Source organism: Nasonia vitripennis, chromosome 3 (genome assembly GCF_009193385.2).
Source record: "Nasonia vitripennis strain AsymCx chromosome 3, Nvit_psr_1.1, whole genome shotgun sequence".
NCBI lineage: Eukaryota > Metazoa > Arthropoda > Insecta > Hymenoptera > Pteromalidae > Nasonia > Nasonia vitripennis.
Genome location: NC_045759.1, coordinates 2,791,328 through 2,808,943, shown reverse-complemented (window position 1 = coordinate 2,808,943; position 17,616 = coordinate 2,791,328). Strand labels below are relative to the sequence as shown.

At 38.4% G+C, this 17,616-nt stretch overlaps 2 protein-coding genes across 19 annotated transcripts; one reads left to right on the top strand and one right to left on the bottom strand.

Moving 5' to 3' along the window:
• The first annotated feature begins 60 nt into the window (after nucleotides 1–60).
• LOC100122984 (DNA ligase 1) lies at nucleotides 61–4,401 on the top strand. Its single transcript, XM_001606541.6, has 2 exons — nucleotides 61–2,117; nucleotides 2,188–4,401. The coding sequence occupies exons 1-2, from the start codon at nucleotides 350–352 to the stop codon at nucleotides 3,804–3,806; spliced, it is 3,387 nt and encodes a 1,128-aa protein (XP_001606591.1). The 5' UTR covers nucleotides 61–349; the 3' UTR covers nucleotides 3,807–4,401.
• A 2,862-nt stretch (nucleotides 4,402–7,263) lies between these two features.
• Nucleotides 7,264–17,503, bottom strand: LOC100122975 (zinc finger protein 271). Of its 18 annotated transcripts, XM_031926812.2 has the most exons (12): nucleotides 17,228–17,418; nucleotides 15,445–15,550; nucleotides 14,479–14,865; nucleotides 13,631–14,100; nucleotides 13,400–13,541; nucleotides 12,969–13,316; nucleotides 12,611–12,855; nucleotides 12,269–12,534; nucleotides 10,991–11,128; nucleotides 9,413–9,496; nucleotides 9,111–9,328; nucleotides 7,264–8,943 (listed from the first exon to the last, which is right to left on the bottom strand). In XM_031926812.2, the coding sequence occupies exons 2-12, from the start codon at nucleotides 15,493–15,495 to the stop codon at nucleotides 8,398–8,400; spliced, it is 2,895 nt and encodes a 964-aa protein (XP_031782672.1). In that variant the 5' UTR covers nucleotides 15,496–15,550; nucleotides 17,228–17,418; the 3' UTR covers nucleotides 7,264–8,397. The 18 variants fall into 18 exon arrangements, with proteins under 18 accessions (XP_031782672.1, XP_031782673.1, XP_032454048.1 ...); XM_031926813.2 differs by lacking the exon at nucleotides 9,413–9,496; XM_032598157.1 differs by lacking the exons at nucleotides 9,413–9,496; nucleotides 17,228–17,418 and adding an exon at nucleotides 16,510–16,849.
• Between the last annotated feature and the right edge of the window lie 113 nt (nucleotides 17,504–17,616).

Here is a 17,616-nt window from a genome sequence, read left to right as displayed (position 1 = left end):
ACATCACTTTATCATTGTTTTATAACTTACAATTTTTTTCCGAAAAAAGAAATAAAGGGAATAAGCCTATATTGAAGTGTATTTAAATTATTTTCAATAAATTGTTTTTTATTGACTGAACTATTCCAAACCTTTTATTGTAACTTTCATTCTTTTTTCCAATTATCTAATCTGATTTTCTTTCGATTTTTTACCAATCGTGATAATTTGAACGTCGGTCAACTTCGGAAAACTCCGACTCATTCCGCCAAATCGAAGGTCGAAAGCGCGGTCGAATGCAACTGCGTGAGCGCGAAATTGTAAAAACTTAACCTCTAAGTGCTCCAAGTAAAATCGAATTGGCGCGAAAATGTCGCAGCGTAGCATTACATCGTTTTTCAGCAAAGTAAATCCAAAATCTGATAAAGATGAAGTAGAAAGCGTTAAAAAAAGTGATTCTAAAGTGGAAAATACTGACATCAGCAATGGAAAGCGTAAAAGGGACAAGAGCAGTGAAGTTAAAAAGTCACCGTCGTCACGAAAGTCGGCTGCCAAAGGGACCGATAAAAAGGTGGAACCAGCTGTAAAACGTCGAAAATCTACTGCTAATAGTAAACAATCTCTTGCTCAGAAAAAAACAAAGGCAAGTACTCAGAAAAAAAGTAAAAAGAAACAGGAAGAAAGCAATTCCGAAAGTGAGTCAGATTCTCCACCAACCAAGGAGGTTGAGGAGTTTTCATCAGAAGAAGATGATGGTCCCACTGAAAGGAACACCAGAGGTAAAAACAAGAAAGCAGAATCTGAAGCTGTGAGGAGGCTCAGGAATATCGTTGATTCGGATACTTCATCGGATGAGGAAAAGCAAGCTGCGAATGGGAAAGGTAAGAGTAGCAAGGAGTCCACACAATCAAGTGCATCAAAGAAAAATAAAAGTATTGTCGACGATGATACTGAGCAAGAGGAGGATGAAGAAAGTAATGGAAAAGCGATGAAGGAAGATGAGGAAGAAACTACGGAAGTCGATTCTTCTTCAGAGGAAAAGGCCAGTAAAGATGAGGCTTCCTCAGATGAAAAAGACAGTGACGACGATGATCGAGTGAAGGAGAAGAAGAAGAATAGCAAGGAGTCAAAAGAATCTACGATGTCCAAGTTGAAGAACTTTGCTTATAATGAAGATACACCTAAAAAGAAGTCAACAAAGAATAAAGAGAAAGATGAAAGTGAAAATGAATCTAAGAATTTAAAAGCATTGGAAAGTGACAAAAAATCTAAAGATGAAGAGAAATCAGAAAATGATGAAGATGAAAATGAAAAATCAAATATAACAGAGGAATCCAAAGAAACCCCTAAAGTATCAACAAGCAATAAAGAAGCCAAAAAATCTCCTATACCTAAAAAATCTACTACATCTAAGAAGTCTCATTCTACCAAAAAATCTCCTTCCATAAGGAAAACTCCAGCCTCAAAGAAGACCCCTGTGTCCAAGAGATCAGCAAAAGTTGCTGGAAAAAAAGAAGAATCGGATGAAGATGATGAAGTAGTTACCAAGAAACCTAAAAAGACAAGTAATACATTATCAGAATCACCGCCTCAAAAGAAGCAAGAAAATGGATCCAAGAATGGCAGCGAATCTCCAGAAAAACAAAGCGGCAAAGACAGTGATGTGAAAGAAGAAAAAGATAAGACAAGTGCAAAAGAAGAAAAAAAAGATTCTCCATCATCAAAGAAACCTAGTTCTAATGGGTTAGCTAGTATATTTGGTGGAAAAGCCAAACAAACTAATGAAAGTCTTGACTACAATCCTGCTAAATCATCTTATCATCCAATCAATGATGCTTTTTGGAAAGAAGGCCAAAAAGTTCCATATTTGGCTCTAACAAGAACTTTTGAATTGATAGAAGATATAAGTGCCAGATTGAAAATTATTGAAATATTGTCAAATTATTTTCGTTCTGTAATTGTTTTGAGCCCAGATGATCTTCTTGCTAGCATCTACTTGTGTTTGAATCAACTTGCTCCTGCTTATGAAGGACTTGAACTAGGTATTGCTGAAACAAACTTAATGAAAGCTATAGCTAGCTCAACTGGTAGAACACTTGCTCAGATAAAAAGTGAACTACAAAAAGTTGGTGATTTAGGTAAATATTTTTTCTGGTTGATAAATAAAATTAAATGTTACAAAATTAATCAAATTCAACTTTTTTGCAGGTGTAATTGCAGAAGGTAGTCGATCAAATCAGAAAATGATGTTCCAGCCCCCACCACTCACTGTAAATACTGTCTATGCTAAATTAAAAGAAATAGCTTCCACTACAGGAACATCATCAGGGATGAAAAAAGTTGACAAAATACAGTCATTATTTGTAGCTTGTCGTCACTCGGAAGCTCGGTATTTAATCAGGTCCTTAGCTGGAAAACTAAGAATAGGACTAGCAGAGCAATCTGTCTTGCAAGCCATAGCTCTGGCTTGTGCAATGACTCCTCCAGAACAGAGTCGTCCATTCGAAGTGTTGAATGCTTCTAAAGGCATATCCAGTGAATCTTTCAAGCAAAACTACGACGAGGTGGCTTTAATTCTTAAAACTACTTACTGTCAGTGTCCAAATTACAACAAAATCATTCCAGTAATTTTGAAAAAAGGCATCAAAGAATTGCCTAATGAGTGCAAACTCACGCCAGGAATCCCTCTCAAGCCTATGCTTGCTCATCCAACAAAGGGTATTCAGGAAGTACTCTCGCGATTCGAAGGTTTGAAGTTCACTTGCGAATACAAGTACGACGGAGAACGAGCTCAAATTCACATTCAAGAAGACGGAGCGGTCAAAATATACAGCAGAAATCAGGAAGATAATACCAGCAAGTATCCAGATATCATAAATCGTATTTCAAACACGCGACACGAATCTGTCAAGAGTTGTGTGTTGGATTGTGAAGCGGTCGCCTGGGATAAAGAAAAGAAGCAGATTCTGCCATTCCAGGTTCTCAGTACCAGAAAACGTAAAGATGCGAACGAGGCGGACATCAAGGTGCAAGTATGTGTATTTATGTTCGATCTTCTTTACTTCAACGGATCAGCTTTGGTAGAAGAACCGCTGAAGAAACGCCGAGAATTGCTGAAAGAATACTTTAAAGAGGTAGAGGGCGAGTGGTGTTTCGCAAAGAGCGTAGACGTTCAGACCATGGACGAAGTGCAAGAATTCCTCGACGAATCTATAAAGGGCAATTGCGAGGGTTTGATGATAAAGACTTTGGAAAAGGAGGCGACTTACGAGATAGCCAAGAGGTCACGAAATTGGCTGAAGCTCAAGAAAGACTATTTGGAAGGAGTAGGAGACACTTTGGATCTCGTGGTAATCGGTGGTTACATCGGAAAAGGAAAGCGAACTGGTACTTACGGTGGTTTTCTTCTGGCCTGCTACGACCAAGAAAACGAAGAATACCAGAGTATCTGCAAAATTGGTACAGGTTTCAGCGAGGACGATCTGACAAAGCATACCGAAGCTCTCAAGGAATGCGTCATTGATCAAGCAAAATCCTACTACCGATGCGATTCCAGTCTCGAGCCGGATCACTGGTTCGAACCAAAATTGGTATGGGAAGTCAAATGTGCAGATTTATCTTTATCCCCCGTACACGGAGCCGCTAAAGGTATAGTCGATCCAGAGAAAGGTATATCGCTGAGATTTCCAAGGTTTATTCGAGTGAGGGACGACAAAAATTCTGAAGACGCGACGTCTGCTCAACAGATTGCCGACATGTATTTGAGCCAAGAGCAAATCAAGAATCAAACGTCATCTGCTGGACCAGCAGAGGAAGACTTTTATTAATTTTTAAATCTATAACTATTTTCTAGATATTTTTACCAAGAAGAGAAAGCATAAGGCTGATGAAATACGATACACGCGGGTGCGAACTCTTTGAAAGAACAATCAGATACGTATTTTTTTACTAATTTTTTGACGGTATATTATATTATTTTGTCGTTGTTATGAACAAATAAAATTATTGTATATATACTAACATTGTAATTATCGAATTGTTCTTTTTGTGTCAGCTGAAATTGTAAGACATAATTATAAAAAAAAGAATTGTTTTGTATATATATATATATTTATAACACTAATAAATTTTCTAATAAAAATTCTCATAGTGAATACTCAGTCGAGAAATATATTATTAATTCTATCATTTATTTATTTTTTTTACTTGTATTATAAGCTAATTACAATGCATTTTCAATTACATTTTAATCAATGGCTCTTGAGAACGATTCCTTTCATACAAAAAGACACTGGAAGGTATTACATCGGAAGAAAAATAAAACACGACATTCTCACATTTAACATAACACCAGTGTATATTGTGTCACAACTGGGATACAGAATATTACAATGGTGCATAATAAAATTTTATACATATTTATTTTCTTTCCGTTCTATCTATAGAATTAAATCATAAAACCAATTCTGTCCATCACCTTCTTTCTTTCTGAGTCCTAGCGTTCGAAAAAGGCAAAGTTTTCGTCAATCGTTAAAATAAAAATATTTTATGAGTAAACGTGAAGAGATCACTTTGACTCAGAAGAAAAAGCTGTTCTCAAATTATATTTTGAATCCGACTTCGTTAACTGCCTTTTACAGCTTATAAGTTTTTTTCCCTTCGGAACAAGCAGAAAACTAAATCCTTTAAAGCATAAACAAACTCTTAATTTTACACTTGTAACATATTATAATATTATTTAATCATAATAATCCATATAAACATTAGCTCTATTATATTCTCATTACATCTTTTTTCTTTATATTATAATTCACCAACTCTTCGAAAGCGCGACTCCAGACGGTATGACTATAATAAACGAAGCTTATTCTATCAACAATGCGATAACTATTTTTTCATTTTTTTTTTTCATGATTGATTTTTGAAGTTTATAATTTGCATAGAGGGAAAAAAAATATTTCAGTCTGACGTCGGCTTCCGACGAATTGTGCGATCTTTCTGTATTATATACGGTATATACACATAATGTATATAAGCCATACCGCTCTATATATATTATACATATATAATCATCTGTTTCGTGCACGCCTCAACTCTCTTTTTTTCTATTTGTTTCGGTGTGGTTTCCGTTCTCTGTGGTAAGAGTACGTAAAAGGTAATATGGCTTTCTTTCTCGAATTATTTTTAAGATAGGTACGCTGCCATTCGCTCTTAGCAATAAATCGCATCGTAAAACACACTTTTTCCGTTAATCGTTTAACTTTGCATAGTCTTTGTTTACATACAGCTGACGGATTCGACTGATTAGTTTGTTTAAGTTATTAATAAATTAAATGTTAAGACATACTATTCAGTCGAACGTTTCAACTTTTTACACATCCTCTTGTCAAATAGTACGTTATACCTAACTGGTTGTATCGATGATACTTAATAATATTCATTGTAATATATGAATCTAGACTTCTAGGGAAAGGGAATAAAAGGAGCAGGTAGGCCATTCTTCGCAAACATCGTAATCGTGATAAAATCTGCTTTTCTCGTTATTAATTAGTAATATACAATATAACTGTATACTTAAGTTATTCGCTCGACACAGAGACTCGTGCTTTCTTGTTTATATATTTGGGTTCATAGGAGGGAAACAACTGCAATTATGTTAATTATCTCTTTTTTTCGCATCTTCGGCCATACACGTGTACTTTTAGCCACAGTGTCGAGCGCCTTGCGCATATAATCTTTATATTCTTTCTTAGAGCTACATATGAAATACGTGGCCTTACAATGATCTCTAGAATCATGGTGCTGAGCTTGCGAATAATGTTTATTCATGATACTGTTCGAAATGAGAAGTCATCCGGAGAGTTCAATGCCTCTAACTTGTCCAAAGATATATATATATATATATATATATATATATATATATATATATATCAATCATTTTCGTGGTGAAAACTTTGATATTGTATTAAGCTATAAAATGTTTCTTATTTTATATTAATTTTATAATTATTATAAAAGTTTGTATAACTTTTTATTTTTACTTATAAAAATATTAAAGACATTTAAACCTTTTCTTGCAATTTAACGCAGATTTTTATGAATACATTATACTTTTCAGGCCTGTCGCTAAATACTTCTTGAATAGGTAAATTATATAATTATTTAAAAAATGCATAGAAAAACGTCGACCAATCGCTTTACATTGTAATGCATGACTGCACTATCATACAATGGGATATTCAAAAATTCTGCTTTATACTATGTAATTTTCTTCACAAAATTGATCAAAAGTTATAAATATAGAAGATTGTAACATCAACGACTATAATGTACTTCAGATTTGACTTTATATACCAAAATTTCACGTCTAAGGACAGATAAAAAATTTAGTTACGATGGAAAAAGGCTCGTTTCACGGATCTCGCGTTACATTGTAAACGTACAGATGACTTCTGCAACTCGATACACTGTAATAAAACAAAAAAGACTATCATGGTAGCTACGAACGCACAAACACAAATTGGACGCTATAATTAATTTTGTTAACAATAGCGACCTTGCGCAGACGTATTGCACTCGGAAAAATAAACGGCAATGGCTAACGAAGATAATTTATAAAAAAAATGTAGTATGTTCAGTTAAAATAAAATTTTTTTAACATTTGGTACTTAAGTAATATACATATAATATATCTACACGTCGACTCTTTATATCCTCACTCTTTGAGCTTGTATAAAATTGGGTAAACGAAAAATATTTTTATTCTTGAACCTTTTAAACTTTCTTTTCTCATCTAGCATATATCTTTACACGTATACCATACGATATATTTAATTTTTCTCTCCCACAACATTGTTTTTTTTGTTTTATAAGAGCACACACAAATTCACCACTCTAAATGCCGATTCATGAATGTGTGACAAATACAAACTAGTATATGATAGCTGCAAAGATAATCTGTCTTCATTTTAGTTAATTGGCGAGCTTTAAGAATTCATTCTTTTTTAATTCCTTATTCTTATAAGGAGTGACTATGATTTAAAAGGAAACTCACTGGGCAAAAAAAAATCTTAGCTCAAATTTTTTTCTTTGTTTCCGGCATACGTAGTCCCCACTAGACTCACTAATAAATGGAGGAACGCGAGCGAAATTATTTCAATGCATGATTCAATAATACTTTATTATAAATAGTTGAAGCTATTTAAAGTTATGCAAAGCGAAACTGTAAATTTGGTTACAAGTTTTGGTTTTAAATCACATGAAAAAAGTGGACTCTTGATAAAGTAAGAAATTCTAAGAGACTTGTTAGTTGCGATCGTGAACCATACTTTAAATTACATATTCACCAGTTTGCGTACTAATATACTGCAAAAGTATTCTAAGCAGTGACTCTTTATTCTTGAATCGATATTTCTTATGTATTTTTTTTTTTTGAGTTTATTTTGCATGCACTGATATTCAAACTCGAATATTAAGTTCAAACTTTATACTTTCATCATGCACTAAGGTTCTTTGAAGAAGGACAGGGTCATTCAGAATTGCATAAATAGTTATGCAGATGCATGATTGAATGCTAATCATTTTTAATGACTATATTAACAAAAGTTTAGATAAATTTTGTTTATCTAAAATAAATACAAATAAATTTTAGAAAATAATTTTTCTATGCTCTTTTAAAAAGATTTTCATAATAAAATATATAAATTTTCAATTATTAATATTAGTACGGTAATTTCCAAGTTCTAGAAAACAGAGCTTTAGTTGCTCGCTTTAATGACAAAATTTTAAATTTTAGTCATGCCCAAATCTGCTTTAAAGAGCTTTGCTGATAAAAATGACTTTGGGTTTCAGGAGAGATCACGTTTTTTATATTACATGTCACGTCGATGCGAATACTGTGCGACATGTGCACAATTTGTTCTTTGTTCGCTTTTTTTCGGCTGAAAAGAAAATTGACGCACATACCCTTTTTATCACTGAAAGCATAGAACGTATGTTGACGTTAATGCTAGGTCATCAGGGTCATTATTAGAATCTTTGTTTTCTTCCTTTTTTAACTCAAAAAAGGTGCGCTCACTTTCATGCGTACATTGGTAGCACGATAAGGCTACAGACTTTGGCTAGCTATAACTTCAAATTCTCAAGAGTTCCATCTCATTTAGTGAATTTCAAAAATAATCAAGGCGTAAATAAAAATCCAATAATGAAGATTGTTGAATCAAATTCTGATCACGTTCATTTATCGTAAAATCATTAATAAAATTTTAACAAAAGTTATCAAAGAAAGAATTAAATTGTCATCTGACCTCAACGAAGCGCAACCAATGATTTAAAAATCATAGTACGAACAATATAGAGTCAACCTCCCTGTTAGTAGAAGAGCCCGATGTGTTGTAGCTTAGAGTTGGCATTATCCGCTCAGTACGAAGCGAGTACTCCAGGTGGTGTGGGTACGACGACGGTGTGCTGAGGAATCCCAACGCCAGCTGGCGGCGCTTGTTGTGGAGGAGCCAGTGGATGTCCTACGAGTACTGCAGCTGCCGCCGCAGCCGCTGCCGATGGTATTACCGACAACGCGGCTGGGCTACTCGCTGCTGCTGCCGCCGCCGCGGCACTAACTGTCAGAGCCGATGCTGCACTGCTGACCTGCGTAGGTGGACCTTCAGCCGCATGCTTGCGAAGATGCCGGAGCATGTTGCCCTTTTCAACGAAGGTCTTGCCGCAGTCCGGGCAACTGTGAGGCCGTTCATCTGAATGGGAACGTCTGTGAGAAACCAGGTGACCCTTGCACATAAAGTCCTTGGGGCAGAGGTCGCACCGGAAGGGACGTTCCGCCTGACTGCCCTTATTGTGCGAGCGCATGTGGAAAAGTAAATTGCCTTTTAACGGGAAACTTTTGCCACATTCCGTACAGACAAACGGACGCTCGCCCGTGTGGCAGCGCATGTGATTTATCAGGTGTTCCTGAAATTCAAACGTTTGTCGATTCAATTGATTGTAGGGCGGATTTTTTGATATATCAACTACTGGTCTTATCAATCGTGGGCATAATCGCAATCTCTATGCATCGATTTTTGTATTAGACCCACGACTGATAAAACAAACACTTATCTCTGCATGTGCACACCAACCTTGCGCGTGAATGGTTTGTTGCAGACGTTACAGCAGTGCGACGAGTCGCCGGTGTGCTGCCTAAGATGATTGTTTAAATGTTCCTTTCTGGTGAATGTCCGCTGACAAAATTCACACCTGTGCGGCGATTCGCCGGTGTGGATACGGACATGATTCGTCAGATGCTCCTTGCGGGTGAAAGACTTTGAGCAGAAGTGGCAGCGGTGCGGCGACTCGCCTGTGTGTTGACGCACGTGATTTGTCAAATGTTCCTTCCTCGTGAAGGATTTCGTGCAATACTGGCACTTGTGCGGTGACTCACCCGTGTGCTGCCTGACGTGGTTCACTAGGTGGTCCTTGCGCGTGAACGCTTTCGGACAGTACTGGCAGCGGAACGGCGTCTCTCCTGCATTTTTCGTTTACATACCGGTTTTTTCTTTTTCTTTATTTTTTTTTATATTAAATATTTGCTTACGTCGAGAAGCAAGATAAACGCTTACTCGACGTTAGAAAAACTCGTTTGACATTTTTTTTAAAACGGTAATCTAAGGAAGCAAACGAGCTTTCCGTCTTAGGCTGCATTTATCTTTTTCCTTTTCCTACGTCATACAGGCATGGGGGCATCACCTGCACAAGGCGAGTTTTGCCCTATGCAATGCACCAAGTGGCAGATTGATTCTGTTGAACTTCATTGAGTTCTCTCATTTTAAAGCAAATGTAAGCTACGTGCATTAAAGTATTAGTATTATTTTATAATCGTAGTACCTTATTTTCGCATTAGTATGATATTTTTTAAAGGTAATTTTTACAATTTTCTTTCAAAAAAGGAAAAAGCGACAGAGATTCCCTACAATTTTGAGAATTTAGTAAGGTTTGCCATCTTTGTGTATTGCATCCAAGGAAAGTCTGTGGCTGCATTTACCACGTTTGAATACTTTAAAGAAGTTACTTATATTAATTTTATAAAACTTTAAGAAGCGCTTACTTTGTTCATACGAGAGTTGATACCACAGACTAGCCTTAAAATAATATTTTAAATCTTATAAGGAATTAGCAGTTTGTTAATGTTCGACTATCCAGTCATAAGAACCATAATTTGATTATTACAGTGACGAAAAGCATTTAATATAATAAATTCAATAAACAATGTTCACTTTTATTGTATTTGTTAGTAAATGAACCAGGAGTAGAAGCGTGTCTGTGTATATTTCGGAAAATTATGATTCTGAATTTTCGATAAATGTATCAGGACTGAACTAGCTAGGCGACATTAAGAAACTGCATACGAATAACAAAAAAAAAAAAATAAAATAAAATAAAAAAAAGTAATTGAACAACCAAGCATATATGAGAGCGGTGTATAAGGCAGATCGTGATTTGCTAATGATGTTAATAGCAATGCTCGAGGGAAGATATCTAAAATTGGACAATACAGAAAGGACAAATTTTAAAAAGGGGTTGAGAGTTTATAGATTATCTGTAATTTAATGAATGAAAATAAATCGCGCCACGAAAGAAAAATATTGACAAAAAATCCAAACTTAAATTATAAAGTCATATCATTGTCAGAAATATGCATGAAAGATTTTTAAACGATAAAATTATTGAATTTCCATGAAGCGAATGTAATGAATACGTAAGCAAATATAATGCTGCAATGGTATACATAATTAAACATAAACAATGAGCCGGCGATGAGAATGGTAAAGGATGAAATTAGTTTGCGACAAATACAGTAGGAAGATAGAGTCGAGAGTAGACAAGGTGGTTGGTAATTTGTTTAGCCGAAGTGAACATCTCTGCCAACCGCTCTCACCTGTGTGTTGGCGGATGTGGTTAACAAGGTGTTCCTTTCTGGTGAACGATTTGGAGCAGAAGCCGCATCGGTGTGGTGACTCACCCGTGTGCTGCCGGACGTGATTGAGCAGGTGCTCCTTTCTGGTGAACGTCTTAGAGCAGAAATCGCAACGGTGCGGTGTCTCGCCCGTGTGCCACATTATGTGATTCGTGAAGTGCTCCTTGCGAGTAAATGACTTGCCTGAAAAATTTCAATGAATAACGGTGATTATTCTAAAGAAAATTCTTACTAATAATTTCAGTCATATTTGTTTCAAATTAAATTCGTAAAATTAATTATAAAAATAAATAGAAGGTGAATAAATTTTAAATTAAAAAAACCTTTTCCTGTAATTAAAAGTAGACTAATGAACGCACGTGATTACTCTTTCTAATAGTTCGCTTTCTTTCAGCTCAATATATTTAACACCCGGGAGTATATACCTATACATCGCGAGAGCGAAGGCGTCAAACCCTCGGCGAGGCGTCGCTATTTCCGTGAATATACGTCGCGATATTAATCAAATCACGCTTTGAAAGTATTACAAAAATAATACCATAGCGAGGTTGTCTTATTAGCAAAGATATACACACCACTCAGGTTAACAAGATAGCAGGCAACGGTGGCATCGCGCTGTTGCTGCTCGAGGCCGAGGGAACGAAGAGTCGCGTCAAACATGCGTACCTCTGTGCCGACTGTCGCGGCTGTTCTCTATACGCGGGTAGTTCGACGATCGCAACGCGCTAGAAAGAGGAGCTGCGCGGGAGGATATCCCTCCCACTCAAACCTTTACCCCTGCGGCGGGGAAGTAGAGACGCGACAGGTTTGGACTCTAACGTCAGTAGTATACGTCCGTTTATGGTAAGGCGCGAGAAGTTCATAACAGAAAAAAAGAAATTAAATAATATACGACGAAACTGTAAAAAGGGGAATGATCGGAGATTCGCATGCATTTCAGTGTGGGCGGGGGTAGGAGAGGAGTTGCGATCGGGGTGTGGGTACTGGAATGCGCAAGAGGAGTGCTGTATCGCTCTACTACTGTTTTTTTACAATGTAAGAGCAGCAGGAGCAAAAGAGGCGAGCAATTCCCCCGCAGCGCAAATTTTATTTCTGACTGCCCATCCAACGCGCGAGATGGTGGACTATACCTTCGGGTTATGTACGGTTGTCGGGGGGTGATAGCAAGTGACCTTATGCGAGACAATGAACGTATCTCAAGACGCTGGTGCAGTTATTTTCTTAATAATTTACGTTCTTTTTTCAAAAACAGAGGCATGGGACATTGAAGCAACTGTATTTTTAATTTATGACTGTTTTAAAATTTAGTTCCAATTAACTTACCGCAAATCTCACAACGAAAAGGAGTATCGTTGGTGTGCGAGCGCATATGATTAGCCAGATGCTCTTTGCGGGTGTACTTCTTTCCGCAGACCTGACAATGATGAGGTGTCTCGCCTGTGTGCCACATCACGTGATTCATGAAGTGCTCTTTACGCGTGAAAGACTTTTTGCAAATGTCGCACCTATGCGGTGTCTCCCCGGTATGCTTGCGAACATGGTTCACCATGTGCTCCTTGCGTGTAAAAGTCTTTGCACAGTACTGACACCTGAAAAACCAAATAATCATATTGACTGAAATGTACCTCAAAATAAATGATTCTCTAAGCATCGAATGTTACTAACCTGTATGGAGTCTCTCCTGTGTGACACCTGGTATGGTTATCGAGGTGTTCTTTCCTGGCAAAGCTTTTGCCGCATACTGTGCAATTGTATGGTTTGTCCGTAGCATGTCGTTTCATGTGTCGTTCTAGTGATGGGGCATTAGCGAACACATGAAAGCAGACCGCGCAAGTGAACATGGAACCACCCAAATGACACTTTCCGTGACGAGTCAAATCGGTCGCTGTAGCAAATGCCTTACCGCAAACCTAAATGCAAATGTTTCGTTTAAATCAGAGCAAAAGATACCACAAGCAAATACAAAATAATGAACTGAATTAAAAGCTAGTAAGGGCGCAAAGAAAAATACTGTGACATTCACCTGGCAAGTGAAGGGTTTTCTCTCCGTATGGTATCTACGATGGACGATCAACTGGTATCGAAATTGGAAGATCTTGCCACAAACCTCACAGGCGTGGCTGCCAACAGACGCCGGCGACCCACTGGGTCCAGGTGTTGCTTCACCATCGCTCGTTTTTACGTCGAATTTATTAAGCTGTACCTGTTGGACAATCGGTGTACCATTCTGTATAGTAGTCACTGTTTGCGTCGGCACCGTACTGCCAATCAGAGTCGTGCCTGCCGCAATCTCACTTTGAAGCTTGCCGAATACTTCGTGATACGCCAGTAGTTGATTTATCTGGTTTAGTTCCTCGACGTTAACGGCGCCCTGTTCAGCGAAGATAGTATATTTAAGACTACGATTCAATCAATTTTTCTCGTGAAAATGAATTTTAATTAAAAAAAGATTACCTTATTTATATACTGTGATATATCAACACCCAATGTTTTAGCAAGATCTTGATCACTCGTGGCGCTGATTTTAACAATCGATCCATCTGCTGTTCGGACGTCCATCATGTGTCCACCTGTCTTTATATCGGGAACTTGGAACCTGCAATTAAACAAATTTCAGTAATCTCCTTGTAAATTAAGAATTAAAGATAGAATTAAATTAGATGAGAAACTGAAAGAATTTCTTACTGAGTCATATTTAAATGGCGTATCTCTTCCTTCTTCTCCGATTTATCCACTCCACCAGGATTGGCAGTATCAGTGTTCGTAGCAGCGCCGATGCCGACACCGATCTGCTGTTGATGTTGCTGCTGATGCATTAGAGTCTGTTGTAATTCCTGTGCCTGCTGGTGCTGTGCGTGGGATTGTACCTGGTTGTCGTTGCAACACTCGGACGATTCGTCTTTAATTTTATCATCTCTTGATGAGTTCTGATTAGTTTGTCCCGCATTTTGAGGATTCTGATGACTCTGTATTTGATGATGAGACTGGACTTGTTGTTGTTGCTGCTGCTGCTGCTGCTGATGTAATTGAGCTTGCTGTTGTTGTTGTTGGGATTGTAACTGCTGTTGCATCTGTGCATGAGCTGCTTGCAAATGGCTTACACTTGCTTGGAGGTGGCTGCCATCAAGGTTGAGTCCTGGTAGAGAGACAGGAATCTGAAAAAAAATTAAAATTTTTTAATCAATTTAACCTTTTGACATTCCCTATGAAATGAAATGAATAAATATTCTTTAGTGTACTGTAAACCTATTTGTAAAATTGTCTACTATTCATGCAATATATTTGACTACTTTTACACACAATCCTTCATTTATATCTGCAACAGATCAATTATAACCATATGTATAGAATTAATTGTATAGTTTTGGAGAATAATTTGTAAGAAAGAAAACAACCACACAGAAATCAAGGTATATGCTTTTCTTTTAATTAAGCCCAAAGTAAGTATTGCTTTTCAATTTTAAGGTACAACCAAATGAGTACAATTTACTTCTAATATTCCAAACCCTTCCATGCAAACTATATTCACAAACCTGCATGGTTGTCTGTAGGGAGCCTTGATGGCTACTCCTACTGACTGTTGTCTGGTGGTGTTGTGCAGTTGACGTTTGATGATGGATACTAGAGGTAAGTGTCATATCCTGGTTCAACAAAATTGCTGAGTCTTTGGTGGTCTGGACTTCACCACCTGCTGCACCAACTCTGTGGTGAGGGTGGTGGTAGACCGATACCTGAGGTATCGGTCCTGGAAAGAGATTGGTGAGGACCCAGTATTTAGCTACTGAGGACGCTAACGCTACAGCTGTACCTACACGCAGGTCAGCGGATGATTGCGGATTACTTCCTACATTGCCAAGACTTGTTGGAGTTGCCAGACCACCTTGATATGAGGAACGACCACTCTGACCTGCACTTACTTCCTACCAATACACATCCAAACATTTTTACAACATCAATTAGGCATGCAGCAGCATGCAGTAAGAATTTGACCAATCAACAAATGCGCTGAGTCTTTTATTATAGGAAATAGAATTATTTAATATGACATTTTTTGTGATTATTTAAATTTAATTTAAAACATCAATAAAATTTTGATTAAAAAAATATTTTGAAAAAACTGTATTAATCTAATACTTAGCTTTCTATAATATCAGAAGCCTTGTATTTTTTGATTCTACATTACAGATTATCAAAGTATAAATACCAATACAATTAATAAGGCATGCATTCTAAACTACTATTAGAAATCTATATTGAGAAACTATTTGTTTTAAAATACAAGCAAAGCTTAACATATCTATACATAATCTAATGCAGAGAAAAAGAGAGTTATAGTGCAAGAAAATAATGTATGAAATCATTGGTATACAAAAGAGATGTTATGTAAGTACTGCATAAAAGGAGAGAAGTTTACAGTAGAAAATTTTACACATATTAAAATGCACATTTGTAGGTTGGCAAGCAATTTGCCTAAGAAGAATATGAATCTTTAGTCTTACCTCTTGTTGTGCCTGCGTAGTCGCTGGCAGAGCATGTTGCTCGGTATTCATTTTTGTTCAATTAAAAGCATCAATCAAGTACTTCCCATATTCTTCATTTTTGATCCTGAAAAAACAAATAACACACTGAGTTTCATAGTAATTCAACTAGATAAAAAGTATAAATACAAAAAATATAATAAGAGTGGGAACATTCAAGTAAGTATGGAATATCATTGCATAAGCACAGGAAAATTGCTAGTGCATTCGTCAACAAATTTGAGCACACTATCCTACCTCCTGCAAAATAATTCGGAATCACCTGTCAACAAGTGACCATATTTAGGGGTAGAAGAAGTAAATACAGATATCATAAATCTATTTTTCCATCGGGAATGTATTATGCACAGAGAAGATATTTCAAGGTTAACCTTTGGAATCGAAATTTTCATCCAGTCTATTTCAGTCATCAAAAATTCCAAACTTTACCCAGCATCGAGTCCCACAATTGCCGACAAAACACTTCCAAGTACACACGATATAATCATCCTCATCGTCAAAAAACAACGTCCGCAAGTATACAGGAACAAAACCAAGACTCCGAAATCCAAATCTTGTCGACTCACTTGAAAAATACGCCGATCCGTGCATCAGTCGAAACTTTTTTACACAACGGGGAGAGGAGAGAGAAAACAAAAAAGCGCGTCCGAGAGGCGCGTAGATGACTCATCGTTGCGAGCCGCAGGCAACAAAGCCTCGCATATAGCCGCATCACAAACAAACACCTATCCGCGTTCCACACTACTGCTGCAGCGCATCCTAACCTATTCCACCGCTCTGCGAGAGAAGCTTTCCGAAAAAAAAGCGTAAAAAAAAGACGAATCAAAGCTCGAGTATGCACAGCTCTCGCCGCGCGCGCATTGCACCAACTCGGCGGCAAAGAAGCAACAGAGAGAAAGAGAGACAGAGACAGAGAGAGAGATAGAGAGAGAGAGAGCATACGCATTGAGATCGCGACTGCTGCTGCTGCGCTGCTCTCTCGTCAAGGCGAGAATTATAAAGGTATATGTAGTGTTATACGGATACCTATACGGCGGCGGGGGCTCCTCTCTCCTTTCTTCTCGCCGCGCTTGAAATAAACTCGCAGGCGCTCGCCGTCGGACGTATATAATGTAATACACATATACACAAAACATATAAGTATACTCTCCGCGAGTACAGGGGCAAGATGGTCGCCCGTATAGCGGCGGCCGCGACTGATGATAGTCTCCTTCGCTGCTGATGTATAATGTCACATCTGTAGCTATAGATACGCGCGGGAATGTGTCGCAGCGCACATGTGTGCGCCGAAAACTACGACTATACACTGCGTAGGCGTTCGAAAATCAGGTGCACCTATAGAACAGCGGGCATATATGTATGTACATCGCGGCTGCTGCTCCGAAACTTCGCATATGAGCGAGAGAGAAAGAAACAGAAAGAAAAACAAAGCAGCCGCGGGAGAGAGAGAGAGAGAGAGAGAGAGAGAGGAAGGGAAAGAGCATCAGACTCACGTGGTGTCCGGTGCCATATTCGTTCTCCTTCTACTACTCATCCTCGGGGGAGAGGCCCCGCGTCTCACCCCCCGGTCTATATATCACTCTCCTAACTCCGCATATATATATATATATATGTACACACTACTTAGGTATATACTCTCTCGAGAACCGCGCACACAAACACGCACACGTGGAGGCGGCAGCACACACGCGCGCTCGGACGCCGGCCGCCCCCCTCGACCAGGAAACTAGTCTGCACGGCTCACCTTGTGCTTCCTTGGCGCTCGGCGTTCTTTGGTATCGCAAGCGGCTGGTCCCGAGGACGCCGATGATGTGGTCTGCAGGAGAGGAGAGTGAAAAAACAAAAGGAGAGAGAACGACGACTACGGCAGTGTCATGGCGGCCGACTTGCTGTTCGCGCGGCAGCGGCGGCTCCCCTCGGCCCCTCTGTTAGATACTGGCTGCTGCCCCCCGCCTGCCCGCCGGCTATAAGCGACGACGATACTGCTGCTGCTCGCCGTTTTTGGAGAGAGGGGCTCCCCCCCCACCCCGGCTGTATGTGCGTGTCGCGTATATATAGCGCGAGATTTCGGTGTATATATTTTGTTGGTCAGATATAGCTGCTGATTCCAAGGGTGACCGTCGGCTGTACGGT